This window comes from Seriola lalandi, unplaced genomic scaffold (genome assembly GCF_002814215.2).
Source record: "Seriola lalandi dorsalis isolate HSWRI2012SDOR001 ecotype SW California unplaced genomic scaffold, Sedor1 jcf7180002054311, whole genome shotgun sequence".
Classification (NCBI taxonomy): domain Eukaryota; kingdom Metazoa; phylum Chordata; class Actinopteri; order Carangiformes; family Carangidae; genus Seriola; species Seriola lalandi.
In genome coordinates this window covers 751,709-772,571 of record NW_019524864.1, presented here as the reverse complement: position 1 = coordinate 772,571, position 20,863 = coordinate 751,709, and the positions used below count along the sequence as shown (strand labels likewise).

Here is a 20,863-nt window from a genome sequence, read left to right as displayed (position 1 = left end):
CCTTAATCATGGATTAAATAGCAGAGCAGCAATATGGAGCAATAAAGAGGTGTAGAGGGGATTATTTTGAAATCAACTAGAAGTAGATCATTTCTTTCTTTTGTCAGCTGGAATGAAAAAAAAAGCCTACACAGTCTCCGTGGAGAGCAGAACACGAAACTAAATATTCATGTCTTATTTTATTTCTCACTAGTCTATGTTCAGTACAAACATTCCTTCACATTTAGAGATGCTCATCACTGCTGCATACAACTTCAGATTCATATATTTTAAGGGCAAGGTGATAAGTTTTCCCAACATAAAAAACGTATAATGGACAGTGTTCAGATGTATTTAACTATTTATTTGGAGCTGCTGAGAGATTTTCCAACATTAAAGTTGCATGTATGTCAAAGAATAGCATCACTCTAAGGCTGTGCATATGGAAGAAAAGGAAAAAGCCAGAAAGAGACAGGAGTAGCAGAAAGCTGGAAAGACAAAACCATTTTGTTTCTACTTCAACAATTTTTTTTCTCTTTTTTTGTGTGTTGATTGTATTGCCATTTTTGGACAAAGTCCTTGACCAGGGATACCCTCAATCAGAGTTAAATATAAATCTACATCTTAGTGTGTTGTTTTGTAAGTCTATAATCAAGAATAGTGTTACCCTGTTTTTCATGAATCTGGTCCAACCCAAATACGGGGAGATGTTTCCAGCATAAACACCAGTCTGAGGCTCCCACACACCACTAGACCTTGGCTGGAACTGATACCCAATGTTTCCACCCAGAACATCCTTTTCCCCTCTCTGCTCAGTCTACAACAAGATGTCAGACATGAAACATTACAATCCATGGTGAGCAATTATCCAATAACTACACCTCAGACTTGATATGTTGTTAGATGTGTCTCGCATGTGCAATATACACTTTCCGCACTGTTTTCTTTAGTCTACTGGCGATCAGCTACATTGCGTTGGTTTAAGTGGAACTCTGCTGTTTGGGCCATGCACTGCCACTGAACCATTAGCTTCCTATTGGGAATGAGTCATATTGCCTCTAGGCATTAGCACAGCTGTTCAATCTGCCATAAACCCAACGGCCCAACACTTCAACGGCATCATTTGCTTACTGCTCTACAGACAATAAATTACAAATGGATAGCATTTGAAATAATGTTTACACATGATCACAATCTGGGCTTTTTGAGCAATACTTGCTATATTTAATAAGTGACAAACTTGATTTAAAGTTAATAATGGCTTGACATCAGGATGATGTATTTCAGGTGGTGTTGGATTTTGTAAAGCCAAACCAAAAGGGTCCCCCACTGGAGTGCACTGAAACGGTGAATTATAGCATATGTCCTGAGACTGATGAAGGCAAACGAGCTGAAATAAACCTCCTGCAATCCTGGATATTGCAGTAATGAGTAAGGAGTCAGCTATCTTGTATATCTATTGACTATTAATTAATAGACGCTGTGACTCACCCTGTGGAGGGAGTCATGATACAGCCTCCGCGATCCACTGTCACCCTGCAGCCACACCCCCTTTCTGGCGTGTCGTGGTTCATTCCAAAGTTGTGTCCGAGCTCATGGGCCAGAGTGACCGCAGCGCCCAGGGGGTTGTCTGAATGGTCCTACACAAAAAAAAAAAAGGAGATCAATCATGGAGAAACTGAGCTTGAAATTTCATCACACTATTTAATCTAAAACATCTTTACTTTGATGAGTCTAATTTGTTGAGTACATTTCAAGGCTTTAAATGATGCTACAAGCAATGTCCCATTATAAGATTTGCTCAGTTTACAGTTCTGTTGCAGCAAACAATAGCTAATTAAACCAGGACATTTCTGATAACATACTCTGAGGAAAATAACAAATAATAAAAAATGTTATGTTAGCCAAATTGTTGTTCCCCACAGGACCCACTGGAGAAACATTACCCAAAACAAGTGAGTGTAATTGCATATTGCCAAGATCACAAACAATGCTGTTGGATCTGTGCTTATCAGAGCGTTTCCACCGCTCAACGTTGTGGCACTGAAATGAGAAATGAAAAAGCAGACTGCGGGCTGTCACCTTCAGCTTGCTGTGCAAACTCCGACAGAGCCAGATGTGCTGTTTCATCCTCACAAATAAAGTCATGAACCTCCTCTGAGTACCAGAAAAATCGGCCGAAAGATTGAGGAAAAAGCCTCAAAGGACAGTTTGAAAATCACGCAGCCAATCAGGTTAAAGAAGACAGATATTAAAAACAGTGTGAAGATGAAGCAAGAGTGACACACGGAATGAAAGCTGCTGCTGGCTGAGGTACCGAGATTTCCTGCAAGGTGTGTAAAACATGGACACATGAAGAAGCTGGATAAATAATGTAGCGGCATCAGCTATCAGCTGTTCATGGATGCAGAGCTGTGCGTCAGAGCACCTTGCCTCTGGAGTCTTCCGTCACTGTGCATTATTCAGCAGTGCTGTGCAAGTTGAGCTCAGACTGATGAACTGCTCTGCTGGGGGGTTTTGAAAGTAACGGTCATCAACTGTCAGCGCCTGCTGAGATCCGACTGTGCAGAATGAATTCATGCAGAAAAAAACAAAAAACAAACTCTGATTCTGTTTCCTGGAAAAACCCAGACACCTTTAGTAAGTGATGAAGCTGAAGTGCTCAAGAGGGCACTGTCTGTTTTGTTCCACCACACCAATGAAATTAATGTAACATTCAGGGCTGGTAAATGGAGATTCCAGATGGTCTGAAAATGGGTGTTTAAGATTTAACTGCCTAGAAAAATAACAATTAGACCCATAGGGGAAGTCAACTAATGAGTTCAAAGGTACTCTGTAAACGAAGGGAAACAACTAAGACAACAGGGTCGTGATTTGCCCAGCAGAAGAGTCTGCGGTTTGAGACGGATCCTTTATGTCTATGACCTGATGTATTTGTGTACGTAGAGTTTTATGATAATGACCAAGTCTTCACTTTACCATCTGGGAGGACAAGAGTGAAGAACCATTTGGGGACTAGCTGTAAACCTAGCCATCAGCCTGCCAGACCCCAAGACAAATAGCCACTCAGAGGCAGAGAGTATAAAATAATAGCATGACATGCACTAATGCAACATGACTTGTGCACATAGTATAGGGTTGCAGTTCTGTAATGGGTCATCACTTACAACACGCCCCTGTGTTTTCATTCAGGCAACGATATGCTGTACCCTTAAATTCTCTCATTTGTTGCACCTCATTAGGAAGCAAAGGTTTCCATTCCTGTAATCAATACAGTTTCTGATTTATCAGTACAATGTGGAGGGTATTATGCATACCCACCATTTAGCCTTCCTGGAAAAAGACTCAGTGATGTGTGTGCACTGAAGTTAATACTGGTTAATATCAACTCCGGAATCCTTAGCTCAACCCTTACACAAGAGACTCAGGGGAGAAATATGAGAGTATTATGTCAAGCAGGAGCGAGGTGGAGAACAAGAGCAAGAGTAGAGGGCAGGAAGAGGAAGAATGAAAGGATAAAATAAGTCTGGTTTCCTCTCTAGAAGTTAGCATCACAACACAACCAATATTTATTTTGCTTTGCTTGGCTTCAAGATGGTGTAAAAGCATCTGAAGCACATTCACGTACCATGACGATTCCTCCTGATTGCTCTGCTGTGCACATGCTCATGATAGGTGCCATACCAATGGTGGTGCCCTGAAAATACACCCCACTAAAAAGGAAAAAAAAAACAAAACAGAGGTTATCAAATCATCGGCATACAATATGTCCCCGTTAAGGTAAAGGCCCCCAGGAGCCACTTAGTGCTAGAGTTAGATTAGCATTTCAAGCTGACCTACGGACCAACTTTGCCATTTACTCATTGTTATCCTCTGTTCCACTAGCATTTATCTCAGTACATCGACTGAAAATTAGTTAGGAAAAGCATATGTAAATGAAAAAAGTGTAGTCTCTCAGCAAAGCTAAATACATTCTTCTTGATAGTAAACCTTAAACACTTTGTCATTTTAACCAAGATACAATGATTTTTTTTCCAAGAAAGATGTGTTTTTTTGTTAGCATTTTCGTCAGCAGTCAACATGTGAAGCGTCTCAAAAAAGGTTACAAATGTTTTATGAGGTAGGAAATTAAACTGCTTTTGAAACAAAACGGTTTCTGTTGGAAATGAAAAATCTGCACTGCAGGATACATTTGAGGGTAACTCAAAAGAAAAACAAACAGCAGTAATACTACAAAACATATTCAATTTTGCCTGTAATAAAGAAAAACGAAAGACTAGTTTTTGCACATAGTTTTTTTTTCTAATTTTGTGCTGTCAATAATTTTAGAATAAATACCTAACTTTCCCTCTATTTGAAACACCGCTATTAGGCTTCATGTGGATGCTACAAGAAGAGGTATACCTGATTAGCTGGGCATTGTCATGTGGCTTCTGAGGCAGCAGCTTGACCTTCCTCCAGTCTAGGAACTCATGCAACGTGGTGAAAGGGTCTTGGGTGACGGGACACTTGTCCACGTCACTCCACACCTCCAAGCCCACCAGAGCCACTCGGATATTCAAAGCCCTGTAGAACTGAGGGTTAAGAGGAGGAGAGGTGTATAGCAGGTAAAAAAGAGAAGTGGATTCAGGCCAAGGGCTTCAGATCTGTTTCTCTTATCATTTCTGTTACTCTCTTCACTTTGCATTACCTATTAAAACCACAAATGGTTTTAAATAATCGCTTACAAATGATGAGGGACTCTGAATAAATCCTTGAACATTAATCAGCATACAGCTTTCCATATGAATGAATCATCTTTTGCTTCTCTTTCATTAAACCACCAGCCAAGGCATGTTTTATTACAGTGGACTCTTCACAACATTGCTCATTCGAGTTATGGAATTGATCATCCATTCATAATCTAATCAGCCTCTGCTCACAGGTTGGTTAATTCTCACCAGGCTTGATGTGACCTCTAATAAATCACGTTCCAACACCACATTCCCTCTGTTGATTTGATTGTTACCTTGTCCACATAATTGGCGATCTCAGCCAGCCGCTGCTTGACCTTCTCCATGTCCTTGCCTTGCTTCTGAAACTGCAACAATACAACCATACAGAATGAGGCAGATAGAGAGAGAGGTGATCCATTCACTCTGAATGTTGATTAACACCAAAGACGTTACTTGGGACAAATTAACACTGTGTCAGCTCCAGAAAGTTCTCCACAGGGTGTCTTGGAGCTGTGCTACAGTCGCTATCACGTTAATTCCACTGGCGCTTCTGCCATAGCTGCTATCATCAAAGAGCTCCTCAGTGGAGCTTAGGCTAAAGAGATAACCTCAGCCACCTTGTCTTAAATCCGACATTTATTCAGTCTCTCAGGCTCTAAAGCATGTGACACAGACCTATAGGCCTCATGTCGATGAGGACCACTTTCTTCTCACAGCCCTCTCTAAGATCTTAAGTCTGAGATTTGAGATAATTCAGGGTGCACATAATGGGAAAGTCTCATTTGTAAGTCAAGTGGCCAAATGATCTATGCAGAGGAGTGTCGCTGGAGTTGGACAGTGAAATGGATGAGTAAGCAGACACATCAGGGGGCAACAGCAAAGCAGAGCTAGAGCCATCCACCATATCTGCGTCTCAAGGGGATAGAGCGGCAGCTAAGCGACTGACCTCTGAGCCCCTTTCCCGTGGGATTTGGCAGCAGAGGGAGGAGAGGGTGAGACCGCGTGACCTTTGCTTACCTCTCTGTTGTCAGCCACGATGATCAGCTCCACATATTTGGTCGTAGTCTGGGCATGGCGTTTGTGCTGTGAAGAGGATTGGACAGGGATTAGGTGGGTGTGAAGGAAAAACAATACAAGAAGAATACAAGAGGGGGGGGGTTAATGGGAGAGGGAACAGAGGGTGGAAATGACAGAGTGATAAACCAAGAAATGAAGAGAGAGGAGGAGGAGAAGAGAGTAGAGAGGGAGAAGAGGAAGGACATTAGTAGGACGCACTTAACCGCAGCTTTTTTGGAAAGAGCAGCCTAAATTTAGCAGGTGGCTACTCAATATGGCTTTTTACCTGAGCTGCACTCTACACAAAAGGCAGAAGTGAGAATCAGCACAAAGCAATCAGCTACTCATCCAGCCTGACCCAATAAGAGCCGCTAAGGTCGCACAAACCTCTGATAACACTCTACAGGAACCGGCTTATTAACTAATAAATCACTGTTTTGGACAATGGTGCAAGCACTGTTGGCACACAGTATATTGCACCCTCTATAAAGAGCACTTGACTCTACCATCACACTCACACAGTGGAGTTTGGACTAGTGAGCATATGTCCGAACGGAAGCCAGACTTATTCACATTGAAAATTTAGCATTTTCAAAATCTTTTAAAGTTTTTACATTAATCTCCGTTGGTGTTCAGGGTCAAAGACTTGACACAGTGAAACCACTTTTGAACGGGTAAGAGGAATCAGGTGTAATGAATTATCAGATGCCATTTAAATAGGTAATAGGTAAAGGAAAAGGTCTGCGTCTGTGTCTTTGAGTGTATGTGGTACATAGATGTAGAAAGTAGCGTTTTGAACTAAATTCTAACGACGTGAAGCAGATATAATGTTTTTCAAGTTAGCCATCTTAAGCTTAACACGTTAGCATGCTAACTATTGCCAGCACCAAACACAAATACAGCTGAGGCTGATGGGAATGCCATTACTTTTGCAAGTATTTGGTGATAAGTAGTGGACAACTTAAGATTTTAACCTGATGATGATTATAAAAAAATAAGTTAGAGAGTATGGAGACAATACTGACATGCAGGAGGGCATTTCCACACAAAGACAAATGCAGCCCACACATCACTCTGGAGCCTGTTTCACCTGTTTCACCTGCACACACTTACACACACACACACACACACACACACACACACACACAGGCACGCACACACACAATGCACACGCAAGCTCGCTCTTTCCACTCACACACTCACAGATCCTATACTATCCTGCTGGCTAAGTGTTCTGCCTTCACACCATGGCGCTCTTTCAATCTGAGCCTCTTTATCCTTGCTGGCCTGGCAGCCTGGATCCTCTCTGCTCTTATCTGCCTCCTCCATAGATAAGCCAGGATGGGCAAGTGTGCTCTAAATGCACCCTATGGTGATTACCAAGTCTCGAGGAGGCCACCGGAGAGGAGGTGCACACGTAAACACTATGTTCAGTCAACACCGTGAAGAGTATCCCTACTCTTCAATAGACTGAGAGCTATGTGTGTGAATTCCAGACACGTAATTTACCACATGTATTTTACCGTCTCTATAAAACAGAAAATACCAGTGCAAAATGGAAAATATATAATCTACAATTAATATCTTGAGATATTTTTGAACAAATCCTAACATTCAAAACTTTCCTCTTTCCTAGAGTATTCCTCTTCTTCAATTAGTTCATGTTTTACGCACCACTTCTGCTTCAACATCAGAGAAATGAGGTGAAGACAGAGCCCAGTGTTTTTTATACAATTTATATGGTGAAATGAAATTAAGAACAAAGGCCAGCTTACTAGCCTCAGAGCTTTCAACCACATCTCACAGTCTTCACTAAACAAAAAGGTGTCCGGCTCAGGTGTGGATGAAGATGAAAAGTGAATAATGGATTCTCTTTACTACATCAATACACATCACACAATGAACCCGCCCCCCCATGCTCAAATGCTACTCAGTTTAGGCTCACATCCAACTCTTCCGAGCTATTTCAATCCATATTATGTTCTGGCCCGATATTCTGTTTCAAGCATGGAAGACAAGTCACTCTCAAAATGCCATTGCATGCTGTGTTGAGGTTTGACATCTCACACAGCCACATTTTCATCTTGTGACAATAGAGATTTTGCAGGAACTCAAGTTGTTGATGTGCAGTTCCTGTCAGCTAGCCATCATATCTCTATACCCTTCTCTACCCCATCTGACTCTCATCATCCAGGGGCACTCTGCCAACACCGCCTTTTATCTTTAGGCCCTCAAGCAGGGCACATCGCAGCTTATCAAAGCAGCAGCACACCTCGGTGCCCCTGCGTACCAAGCTGAGGTGCATGCACGGCACCAAGTCCAGCAAATCTGACTAGGTTCTCACTTTTTGGCTTTACCTCCTCTTTGCTACGGCAACTTTTTGAAAATATCCTTCACTATCTTATCTGTTTTCACTTTTTTAATCACCTACGGGATTACCATGTTTGACCACCTCCCTTATGAACCACATCTGTCTTCACTTAGCAAAGATATTTTCTCTTCTAACTCTGCTATCTCTTGCTGTGTTAGAAGAGGAAGAGACGTAGTATTTTAAACAAATGAAAGGGGACACTGTGATCAGATAAAACATATTAAAATACACTGAAAAAAAAACTCTTCTGGAGGAGAATTAAACCCTACTTTACTCACTGGTATAAATCATCAATATAAGCCTTTCTCCTGTCTTTTTTTCTTATCTCATTCCCCTTCTGTTTCTGTCAGGTGGGAAACTTCTGCATTGTGCTGTTGTCAGGATTTGTTCGCGTCTGCCGAGCCTTTGCAGCCCTCTTAACACCAAAGACAATAGTTGCCATTGAAGCCAGCACTGTAATCACCAACAGGAATCAAACAGTACAATAAAAAACACCAGGAAAATCCCTATTACTGCATGAATAAATAAAAACTAATAATGTGAAAAGGCCAGCACCACCATATGTTCGGCCTGCTTCCCAAAAACACACTCAATCTCAATGTAGCCTTAATGAAATGATTAAACAATCGCAAAAAAATAAAACTCAGTTTTAAGAAAATGGAAAGTCCCTCACATTTATGCTGAATCACTATTATGATATGTGTGCTTTCCCTTCTTTTGGGTCCTGGAACATATGCTTCATCTTTTACACCACCTATCTCTGTGTCTCTTTATATTATACCTGATAAATCACTCGTGTTCGTCCGCTCCTGCCATCCCTCGCCACTAAGATAGAGATCAGTATAGAGCCTGTGTTTTCCACTTAACACTGCTCATCATCTTTAAAGCCCAATTCCTCTGAGGGTAGAGACTCCCAAGGACCATGGCCCATATGATTTATCCCTATGAGCAGTGGGGTAGTAAGAGGCCGAGTGCAGGGTGTAGGATGGGAGTGGAGTGGAGTTTCTCAAAAGCAATCTGTTTAATTCTGGATGGACAGGTCCTGCTTGAGGCTTGATCTACAAGCCTGCAGTCTGATCTGGCGTTCGGAGCAAATGTTGCCACTTAACAGCCAATGTACTTTCTACAGGCGTTCATCAACCCCCGCTCTCCATACACTCGAGATCACTAATGGACACCGTCAGATCAGATGGAAGGAATGATTGAATAATTCAACAAGTAGTAGCTTCTAAAAGATATACAGCCCACTTACCAATATCTACATTGCAAATGATTTTTTTTTTTTTTTTTTTTTTTAAAAAGGGGGTTGAGGTTAGTGATGTTTTAGATTCTGTGCAGCCGGAATCCAAATACAAATTAGATTAAGAAATATCAACTACAGGAATGCATTTTCTAAACTGACAACCAAGTGGTACGAACATTTTTCACTCTGGCTGTTTGTTAAATGATAATTGCGCTACTTGACATGTCAGAGGGTCATTCAGTTCTTCTGTACTAAATTCCATGGAAATCCAACCAATAACTGAGATATGTCACTTAAAGCCTTGTGGTGGCGCTGCAGAGAAAGCCAGGATATCACCAAGTCATTAGCCCAATCAAGTCATTAGGATTCATGCTCTGGGAACCATAAATGCCTCTGGAAAAATATCATGCCAAGGAAATCCATCCAAGAGCTGATGCATTTCAGTCAGGACCGAAGTGGTGGACCGACAGACACTGCCACCCATAATGACTATTAAGAAAAGAATTAAATCATGCAGTTTAATGCAGCCTCATCAATATATACAGGTAAGATGAATGTTTATAAAAAAGGATTTTAAGACAATTCTCACTGTTTATAGATGCAGGGCTCATTGATACACTTCCAATGGACTGTTAACAGTGAAAGTTTGATCAATTTGACCTGCTGAAGATCTTGTGAAGTCGAACGTTCTCAGGGTTTGTAATCATTAACTTGCTCAAATCTTTTCTCTCTGTTCTACCAACGAGTGCTAGCAGAACCTTGAGTTTAAGTGGCAAACATTGGTGATTTGTAAAAAAAAAAAAGGAAAAAAAAAAAGAAAAAAAGAAAGACAGCTGGTGCTCTGATGGCCTATTGATTAAGGCGCCAAACATTAGGCAAAACTAAAGTGGTTCGAGTGCAGCCAAGGACCTCGGTTACATGTCACTCCGCATCCCATTTCCCGTCATCTCTCTGCTGTCGACTTGGAAATGGAGGCAGAAATCTTGAAAATCACAGCGTCAGTATAGCCAAAGTTTATCTGTACCTCAAGGTAAAGTTGAATACAGCATTATAATCCTTACCCTTGTGCTGAAAGCCTTGAACGGGCTGCTGTCAGTGTGTTCAATGGGATAAGATATGTTGAAATCGTGTCCACAGGTGCCAGGAGCAAAATTGAGGTGTTCTGCTGTGTAGATCCAGTGAGTGCCATCAGAGTGATCAGCAGATGGTTCCAGTACATACGATTTGCCTTCAATAGAGATGAAACCCCTGCAGACACAAGAAGAAGTGCATGGAAGGACCTCTCAGATAATAGAAGAAGTGCGGCGTTATATTCATTTATTTATTTTTGCATAATTCAAATACTGGAATTTCAGTGAAACATATCAGATATGCGGTAAAGAAACTAAAATGTTAATTTTGATATAAAAGTGATCCTGATTTATGTGCGATGTCCTAATATAACCAGAGAAGAGGATACATCATCAGTGATGAGTGCACTCCTCAGTCAGTATCATGCAGTGGAATAATAGTGGCTACCACTTGAATTAGCACTTGGCAGACATTCTGCTTAAAGAGTAGTAGTATCTCTTAGTTTTTCCATTGTTGTGTCCATTGTTTCCTCTTTCCTAACTTTTCTCATGATTTAACAGTGGTCTCCGTGATTTAAAATGACATCCCCATGCACTGAGTCTGAATAAACTCTGAGATTCCCACAAAACTTGCACAATATTCACAACCACATGAGCTCATACTAAACTCCCCCAAAAGCACAAGCGCTGCCAATGCAAACCAAAAACGATTTGTCTCGGCGAACAGGCCAAGCGATGTGTAGCTGTGTCAAAATAAGTTCCGTGCATCTGGCGTTGTGCAGACAGGTTGCAGAAAAACTCAGGTAAATAAATAAATAAATATGAAGACCAAGGTCAACACCAAGGGCTTCACAATCAGGCGCATCACTCTGCAGAGGGTTTGGCTGGTTCGTGAAAACATTCCTGATGGTGTCTAGTGATATTACCGAAATCATTACTCCTGTCTGACATCTGCAAACACAGTGTTTCCAACGTCTAAAGCCTTACAGTATATCAACTTTAGCCTGCTGCTCTTCAGTAGTTTATACAGGGTGTCATCTCAGCTTATTAGTACGGAAAAAAAAAACATTATTTATTGAGTCCTGTTGAAAATCTGAGCAACTTTATTTTGATGTTAGACAAAAACTGAGTACCTGAGAACTATGGCAATCAAGGTGGGCCAAAATTGAATGAAGGAAGTTGGTTCTGAAAACTGTTATGGAAGTTAATATAACACAGCCTGGTTAGACATTGTACTGTTACCGTTTGCTAAGCTTGTGTCTCTTTCCAATCCGAGACAATGATGACTGACTTGGACCTGACTGCAATGAAGCTCATTTGAGACTTAAAAGCAAAATCATTGAAGTCTCATATTTATTTAAAATAAAAAGTAAAATCCTGAACCAACAAAATTGATTAAGACTTGTATCTTGATTTCTAATTTGCTCGTGAAGACTTGCGACTTGACGTGGACTTGTCTTGAATGATATGCAATTTGACTTGAACTCAACCTGAACTTGTCCAAAAGACTTGAAAACACTTCTGGTATCAATTGCATTCATTGCTCTGTCCTCACCACAGCAGGGAGAGTCGGTGAAATAAAGCTTTGGCTTTGGGTTTCCGTCCTGGTTGCTTCTGTAGTGTTTTAAAAATGAGCATCTGACACACTTACTTAATCCCAGCACAGGTACTGAGGCTGACGTCCGAGTTGACATGACCCTCGACCTCACCGTGGTAGTAGCAGTTTGCCTGCGGAAATATAAACAAAAACACTTCAAGATTTAAAATTCAAGACGAGAAGAATGGAACTAATGTGGAAAAAAAAAAAAAAAGAAGAAAAACCTGTTCAGGTTTAAACACAGTTCAACAACACCAGTCCCAGCTGATAACTGTGAAATATGAGCAAATTAACTCTGGGGGAATAGCTTTTTGCAGGGTTAGCAGGAGCCATTCCCACTCATCACCACAGGCTAATGATGGCTGAAATCTGTGCGAGTTTCACATTTCCCAGCTCAATCTTTGCTTGCTGCTGCATTCCCAGGTACCCGCTTTCATGGACCACCTGTCAAGCTGTAGCAGGGAGTAACGAAAGTGAATTAAACCCATGTTTATTGAACCAGGCCTGGCAGCGAAGAGGGTGGGGAGGAAGTGTCTGGTTTGGAGTGAAAACAGTCCTTCTCCTACAGTCAGACAACCTTGCTCAGGTGAGGTCTGCCTATAGCGGCCCCTCCACCACCCTGTTCTGCAAAACAAGGAAATGTGAGTTTTCCACCCCTCTTTGACTGCCTCTAAATATAGAGCACAGGCAGTAAATTTCAATGTCCAGCCTCCTTCAACGTGGCTAACCTCCAGAGACTGCTGATTTTGCACATTCATGGTCTGGATGTGTTTCTGGAATTAAAGGGAATCCTTGCTTAATCTTGCATCACGGTACTTCTTAGTAATTCTGCTATAAAACTGTGATAATCCAATTAATGTTTTTTTCCCCCCCACTTCTGTCATGAGCTAGTTAAAGCAGCACTGGTAAATAGTGTCTTTCAGTTTTACCACCCAAATAAGGTTGAGGTTTAATAGCATTTTCTCAAGTCTGAATTCTTAAATAATCCTTCATCCTTCCATAACTTACTATTTACAGCTGCTTTAATCAATATTTTCATGTCAAAAATGGATCAAATGACTATGATGGGTCACTTGTACTGACAAAACCACGAACAGGTTGGGTCCATGGATTCATGCTTTTGATGCCAAATTCTGTTCCTACCATCTGCTGCCTCAGCAGAAATCCAGATTCATCGGGCCAGGCTACATTTTTTCCGGTCTTCAACTGTCAAGTGTCGGTGAGCCTGTGCCCACTGCAGCCTCAGATTTCCATTCATGGCTGACAGGAGTGGAACCAGACCAGTGGCCTCATCTGCTGTAGTCCATCCACCTTAAGGTTCAACACGTTGTGCATTCTGTGATGCTTTACTGCTTATCACAGCTGTAAAGAGTGGTTATCTGAGTTACCTTAGCCAGTCTGGCCCAATCTCCTCTGACCTCTCTCGTCAACAAGGTGTTTCCGTCTGCAGGACTGGATATTTTATGCTTTTCGCACCATTCTGAGTCAACTCAACAAACTGTTGTTTCAGAAATCGTTGCACCAACAATCCCGCCACATGGTCAGAGTCACTGAGATCACATTTTTTCACCCATACTTATGTTTATCTTATTCAAGAAGTGAACCCAAAAACTTGCAAGTAATCACCTATTTGGCCACTTTCCATATCTCCACCTAGAGGTGTACAGAAAGAGAACAATCCATTACAGTGAGGTAAAAAGGTGCAAAGACACGTCAGCCCATTACATGAAATATGAAATTTTAGTGCAGTGGGGAGGAGAGGGCTGGTTTTATTACACTGAGTTAATGCTACCACCTCATGTTTCTTTGATGAGATCATGACTGTGATGCATCGATATAAGGGATAGGAATAGACTTTCTGTTTCTAAGGTTTTTGCAGAAAGAAATGAGATGGGAAAGTGCTCACGCCTTCGGATCTTGAAAAAAAAGGAAGATTAATAACTAATACCCAGGTTATTGAGGGAGGCAACCCGGGCGTGAACATTGTTTATCATAACTATGCATTTATTATTCCAAGTTAACTCCTGAATATCCATGCTAGATATTCATATTCCCCGTAGATGGCTTTTGTTACAGCACGTGGCACTAATTTATTGTATTGTATATGGACGGATTTAGTGAGAAAAGGAGAGGATGTGAAACAGACAGAGGGGAACCGAGGGAGGGAGGCAGGGAGGGCTGACTCATGTTGAAGTCACTCCCAGCAGTACCTTGCCTTTGACACAGAACTGAACCCTCTAGATCCCCTGCCCAGATCACTATATCAGTCTCCTCCCTGCCGGCAGGACAAATAAATTAACTACGGATCACTCTCTCAAGATCTGGTTGTTTCCAGTAAAAAAGACCCTCCCATGAAGAGCTGGCTGTGGTCATGAGTGAGGAATGAGAGGAGGTCAGTTAGTTCCCAGGTTGGTATGACACAGAGCAGGTAGATCCTGGTTACTGCCGCTGATCATTTGGTACATGCATCCAACAGCTAATCTACCCATCTATTTAGTGCAGAACTGATTGGTTGATTAATCAATGTGGAGTACGACACAAAATCGCTGATGTAAACATGAGACATTTGCTGGTTCAAGCCTCTCAAGTGTGAGGGGCTTTCTGATTAATCAGTTATTCTTGATGGCGAAATCACCCAATAGTTTCAGTCCAATATTTATGCATCCATCTAACCATCAATTCACGCCATGTGTTAGCTATCTAAGATGTTGATTCTCAGAGTCAGAGTCCACCCCTGAGCTGACCTGCTACAACTTCCTCATTGTCTTCACGCTCTGGAATGGCAGCAATTCTGATGAGCTGGCCGAGCCCAGCCAGCGATGGTCCAGCTCCGGTCTCACAGCAGTCTCAAGTGGAAAACATTGTTCATTTTTTACTGTGTGGGTTGGCCATTATTGAATTACATTAATCTCCTCTTTTGTGGATTTCAGCCATAAGTAGGCCACGCATTTTGTGTACACAGACCTCACAGGCTGTCTATTATTATGCTTTCTGGTTATCTGAACAAAAATGAGACATTTAATTGCTTTCCAAACTGCAGATAATCATACCCCTGAAATCAGGCGAGCAGGTGGAAGCTCTGAGGCACAGAAACTGTTCCACATGATCCAGCCACAGCATTCATTACAGTATGCTGCATATGTTGTTTCCAAACAGCCTTGTTGTTTCTGAACCAAAACATCCTTCAAGAGAAGAATATTCATAAATACCCTTCAAGAGAGGGATATTTATGGATCTATGGAGGATGTTTTCAAAGACCCATTGTATTTGAGAGCAGAACATTTTCTGCGGAGCTTAATGAAGATGAGAAATATTCATTCATAGTGACGCAAATCACAAGAAATTGGAAGAAGCCCACATGCCTAACTTGAGCAGTTGGGGAAAAAAAAATACAATTCAGGAAGCAATGAACTCATTAACAATAATGAAAAAGAAAAAAGAATGACAGTGCAGCCTGTTGGAGCTGGGGTCAAAAGCTGTGCACGGCATGTCTCTGTGTGACCCCTTTACATCTATAGTTAGACATTTGGGGCAAAAGTGTCATTTGACAGACTTTACAGATATATTTTAGATAGTAAGTGTAATCTTAATATAACATACAAGTATAAGGGACATTAAGTGCAATGATAGGTGCTGAATATTTCACATTCAGTGTGACTTCTGAAGTGCACGTACTGTAGCTGTTCACTAATTCAGTTTTTTTCTTGCAGACCTGCATGACAAACCACTTTTTGGGACAGTTTTAGGCTTATCCATTATAAAAGACTCACGCCGTTCCCTCAAACCGAGTCTGTTCTGTGACCTCGGTCCACCCTTTATTTCATCAAATATGAATCTGCTGGCAGACAACGAAAATGGGCCCGCTCACCTACACGGGCTTCTTTATGCGCAAGACTGTCCATTTCCAGGAGGTTTAAAAAAGTAGGTCTATGCGCAACATCAATTTTTCTTTACTTCTTCACTGACCCTAATAGGAGCACAATGAAGCAGAACTCGACAAGAGGAAGACTCCCATAAAAGGACAATATTCATAAAAGCTGCTGGGTGGGTGATTAAGAAGAAAACATCACAGATTCAAGATCATAAGTTTTATTGTGTTGGCTTTGATAAAAAAAAAAAAAAGAAAGAAAGAAAAAAAAAAAAAAGAATAAAAAAAGTTGTTTAAAGCATACCGTGAAGTTGTTAGAGCCTGTGACCGGATTGCCATCTTCCAGGTAATGGGTTTCTGTGTAGTTACTTGCAAACAGCCCCCTAGAAAGGATAAACAAAGACAACAAACACTCAGAAGTGACCCTAAGGGGCTTTATCTGAAAAAAATCAATCACTGTGTCTTAGGCCATTCCACCACTTCCAGACCTGCATGAAAGATAAACAGTCTGATGTGATTTAAAACTTAACCCTGCTCTGGGAGAGCATAAATTGAACCGAGCAGCTGTAGGCATCGAGAAAGAAAACGGATAAAAAAGGCTGCTGTGGCGTATTCCGTTAAACCACTTTCACGCCACATGCATGCACCATGAAGAAGCATTCAATATCAATCCATAACTCATTGTGCTACGGTAGAACAGTAATTAGCTTACACACTGCAAACAATAATGAGCAAATGGACATTTTAGTATGATCTGATAAAAATGCGAATGAGGAGATTATGCTGACAGGAATATGGTGAAGAAATCATTTTTTGTCCCAGGTGGGAATCAATAACACTATAAAGTGACTCTTTGAGGTAATCAAGTGATCCATTTACAGTTTATATCTAGAAAGCACAATAAATCAACACAACAAATCTCTGTTACAGGCAAACAGAGGGATGCTGCACTGCTCTCAGTCTTTCTTACAATTCCTTTGCAGTTTTTTAAATGGTCAGTATCATGTAGAACAAAGATGGTTACCACATTTCTGCAATACTGTGGTAATGTGGCGCCTAGCAGAGCTTAAGCGACATTACTGGTAGCGGACTCAAAGCTGTAGTTGCTAATGCTAACGTTAGCAGCATAGCTCGAGGGGCAGCATTGGCTGGTCTTGTTGGTTGATCTTCCATTAGCAGCATTGTCATCATACGCTAGCCGACATTAGCATTTAACTCGATGTATTGCCGTGCAGCATCACAGAGCTGCAAGTACGGCTGTAAACTCTTAGCCTTGTTAATTAAGATAATCAGTAACCTAATTTATTTTTTAAATAAATAATAGTTGCTATAATTGCTTCACAGTTAATGCTTTCCACCGGGCAACTGCTGTAAGGCTTTATTTGTAAAGTAGCTCCAGCTCCCTGCAGCCTTAACCAGCGTAATGTTAGTGAGCAGTAACACCTGTGCGTAAAAATATACGTTCTCTACATTTTTCAGTCAGCAAAAAGAGAGGAGTGGCAAGAGAACAGACTGCTATAGTGATTGCCAACTCTTCAAAGCAAAAACTCTCATTGTGTCATTTCTGTTTTAGGGAAAACAAATCAGACCGTGCCCACATCAGGGAATCTGAGGACAGCTCCTTGCAGGCAGCTATGGTATGTAGCCAAGACATCTTGGGGAAAACTGTTTTAGAGAGACTATGAGTGTTTGGAACATACTGAACATATGGATAAACAGTGGAAAAGTGGATTATGCTACAATATTTTTGCTTTGAGAAGTTTATGCGGACGCTTTGATGCATTTATTTTGTGCTGTGGCTCATTAAAATCCATTGTAACTGTTGTTCAAGTCCCCCAACCAGCAACCTACAAACCATTCAGAGCCTCCTGTGGCCTTTTCAAGCCTGCATGGGGTGATATGCTGTGCTGTCCTGGCACCTCGAAGATTAAAAGAAAAAAAACTCTATACCATCACTGCCATTCTATGATATTGGCTGACCTTCTCGCCACCTACAGAGGTTACTAAGCACCGCTTCTTTCTCTGGAGGAGGGAAGGACACTCAGCTGGTGGGACGACAGATCAACAGCAGAGAGCGATTAACAAACAAAGTGAGATCCAATAAAGCAATGTGGGTCGATTATCACAGCATGAGGGTTCGTGATTACAAGTGAGGATGAGTGTGTTTATGTGTCCACGTACTGTACACACAGCCAGCACATGTACAGTATTACACCGCAGGATACCAGCAGAAGGTTGGCTGGTGCTAATCCACAGCGGAGGAACAAACCTCAGCAGGCAGCTGGATTCTCTTACTGACCTCACCGCTGACAACTCAGCTGGGAGTGTCAGCTGTAACAACCCGGGGAGGGGGGTTATTTTGTTTGGGAGCTGTCAGCATGAGACACAATGCTTCCCCGCCCTCTCCTCCTCTATAGAGCCAAAGAGCTGGTAATAATCATTGGATCAAAGTGAGGCCCGAGAGTAGAGAGCGCCAAATAAAATGATGTGTTTCTTCAGTCTTAATTAGGTCTGCTCTCTCAGTCGGACACAGAGCCTCAACATCTGCCCGCAACAGACAATCCATTGTGGTGAGTGTGTGTATGTGTGTGCCTCCCTGCTTGTCTGCAACACTCTGGGAGAGTGTGGGTATACAAGAACATGTTGCAGACGCCCATGTGTCATCCATATGTTACTTTTTTCAATGAATGAACGTGGGAGGGATGTTAGTGTCTTGCTGAAGGAGAGGAAATACAGTCATTGCAGGAAATAAATTAATGCCACTACAGGGTATCTGATCACATCTTAGTAGGTCACAACAAAAACATTTGTTAATGTCACCAGTCTGTTTAACAGGGAGAACACATTTCCTGCTTTTGCTTTCTGCACGTTTCAGCTGACACTCTCAAATGTCAGAGCATCCTTGAACGCAACAGCAAGGAGAGTTTTCAAAGCAGACCCTGCACAGCTCCATTTAGACAGAGATGATTTCCATTGAATACACAATTCTCTGTCACATTGCTTTCACACCAGCAGCTCAGCTCAAATCCAAGATTGTTTCACCTATGAACTGGGCAACAAGGGCACTTTCTCCAGTTAAAACCTTTTAACCATACTTTAGTCCCGCAGTACAAGTACCCATGTGCATATCATGATAGTTATTGGCATTCTTACGTTGTTTCCTGCTTCGTTTGCAGTGGTAGAGGAACAGAGTCTAAAAGTTGTTTTCCTTCTTTGCATGTTCTCAAATCTTCTAAGTACTATGAAGCAGTAGAAGTGCCAAAAATAGGACTGAGAGGCCAGTGGTAGCCATGCCTGTGGCAAAACGGCTGACTGATTAAGTCACAGATGGACCATCATTAGTAAACGAGAGGCCAGGAGTTCTAAAAGAGAGGTTCGTCACTGCCAATCATTGGTTGATTTACTGTACATGCTGACCTTAGTGCCCCAGTGGATTTGCAACTAAATTTGCTTAGTTCAGTCATGGGTTCTAAGATTAGGGATTTCCTGGCAACTGTGATAAACACTTTAATGCTTTAATGAGATATTTTTTATGCAAGTAGACCAATATTCAGATGTGGCTTTAAGACAGACTTGAAAAATTGTGAATCCTTCACAAATAATAGACTAAAACATGATAAACCCATCCAAATAAGAATTGCAATCTGCACAACGGACATGCAGGAAAACATACAGTGGAACACTATGTAGACTATTTGTAAGACTGAGTTAAAAAAGCACAGAAATACTTGTAGGTGCATCTCATCCCTCCTGAGTGATGAACTCCCCCCAGTCAACTATATAATTTGTCTAATTCCACGAGCTGCCTGCCCCACATGGCAGCAGCAGCTCACCGTTTATCAATCAGTGGTAAGTTAATGAGGCATGGGGGAAGGAAGTGGACTGGGGGTTGCGCCCCCCATTTAGAATTCATTACCCACGGGATAGTACCCCAGCAGGGCTCCATTTGACTGACGGGGAGCCGGCATCGGGGAGAGGCACCACGAGTCAACAAGAAGATGCCACGTTCCGGCCGTTAATGCCACCAAAACCTGCCCCGTGTGCAGGCAGCCTGACACCTAAAACAGCCACAATAACTGCAAGTGTGTCACAACGGGAGATCATATCACTGAGATTTTTCTGCTGCTGCATAAAGTTGTCCTAAAAAATCTGACAAATAAATATTTGCTAACTTCTCTGCAGCAGTTAGACAGGTGCAATACCCATAATTACAGTTGTTATGTTTACATCTTGTCACGCTGTCTCCAGGATGAAAATAACTTTTCGAAAGAAAATATATTAGGTTCGGGAAAAGAGTCAGATTTGCCTGTCAGTAGATTTGACAATGCAGACAGAAAGACAATGAAGTCACTTCAAGCTAATCCTGAGTGCCAGCTACTAAATGTCACTTCTGTTCTTCCTGCATTCAATTATCATATTTTTTCTGTTGTATCTCTTCAACATTGTCAGTCTCATCTGCCCGTCTTTGTATAGAGAAATAACACTGGGATTTACGCATCGTCTTATCTAAATGGAATAGATTCACAAAAAGAAATAAATGTCATGACTAACAGTTCCAACACATTCCCTGCTGTGTATGTTCTAATTGAGACAATACGACCATGTTAACACTGGAAAAATGGATCTCTTTGATGATTTATCAATGTATTCCACCTTTCTGTTCCATGTTCCTTCATTGTTAATGTTTGTTCTGCTTGTATGTGAGGGGAGTAAATGGAGATGTGTGTGTGAGATACATTAATTGCAACAGGCTTGATGGATTGGAGTCAGAACCTAATCAATCAAAGGCAAAAAGGGAGGTCTCATTTGTAGGTTTGTGCTGCATATGACCTAGAAAGAAAAGGTCCTGACTGAAAGTCAAACATTCCACTGGGCAGTCAAGCTGAAGAAAGAATTTTTCAGCTTTCATATGCTAATGTGACATAATTTTTTCTTTTTTTCTTTTTATTGATTATGACACAGGA

General features: G+C 41.5%; 1 protein-coding gene across 1 annotated transcript in view; it reads right to left on the bottom strand.

Moving 5' to 3' along the window:
- The window catches only part of adam12a (ADAM metallopeptidase domain 12a), a 72,575-nt gene that overhangs the window by 20,121 nt on the left and 31,591 nt on the right, over positions 1–20,863 (bottom strand). Inside the window, exons 4-11 of the mRNA XM_023406509.2 lie at positions 16,204–16,282; positions 12,086–12,162; positions 10,426–10,612; positions 5,712–5,777; positions 4,988–5,059; positions 4,384–4,553; positions 3,608–3,692; positions 1,471–1,619 (exon numbers count right to left, since the gene is read on the bottom strand). Of these exons, the coding sequence (XP_023262277.1) occupies positions 1,471–1,619; positions 3,608–3,692; positions 4,384–4,553; positions 4,988–5,059; positions 5,712–5,777; positions 10,426–10,612; positions 12,086–12,162; positions 16,204–16,282 (885 nt within the window). The remainder of the gene's footprint in view (positions 1–1,470; positions 1,620–3,607; positions 3,693–4,383; positions 4,554–4,987; positions 5,060–5,711; positions 5,778–10,425; positions 10,613–12,085; positions 12,163–16,203; positions 16,283–20,863) is intronic.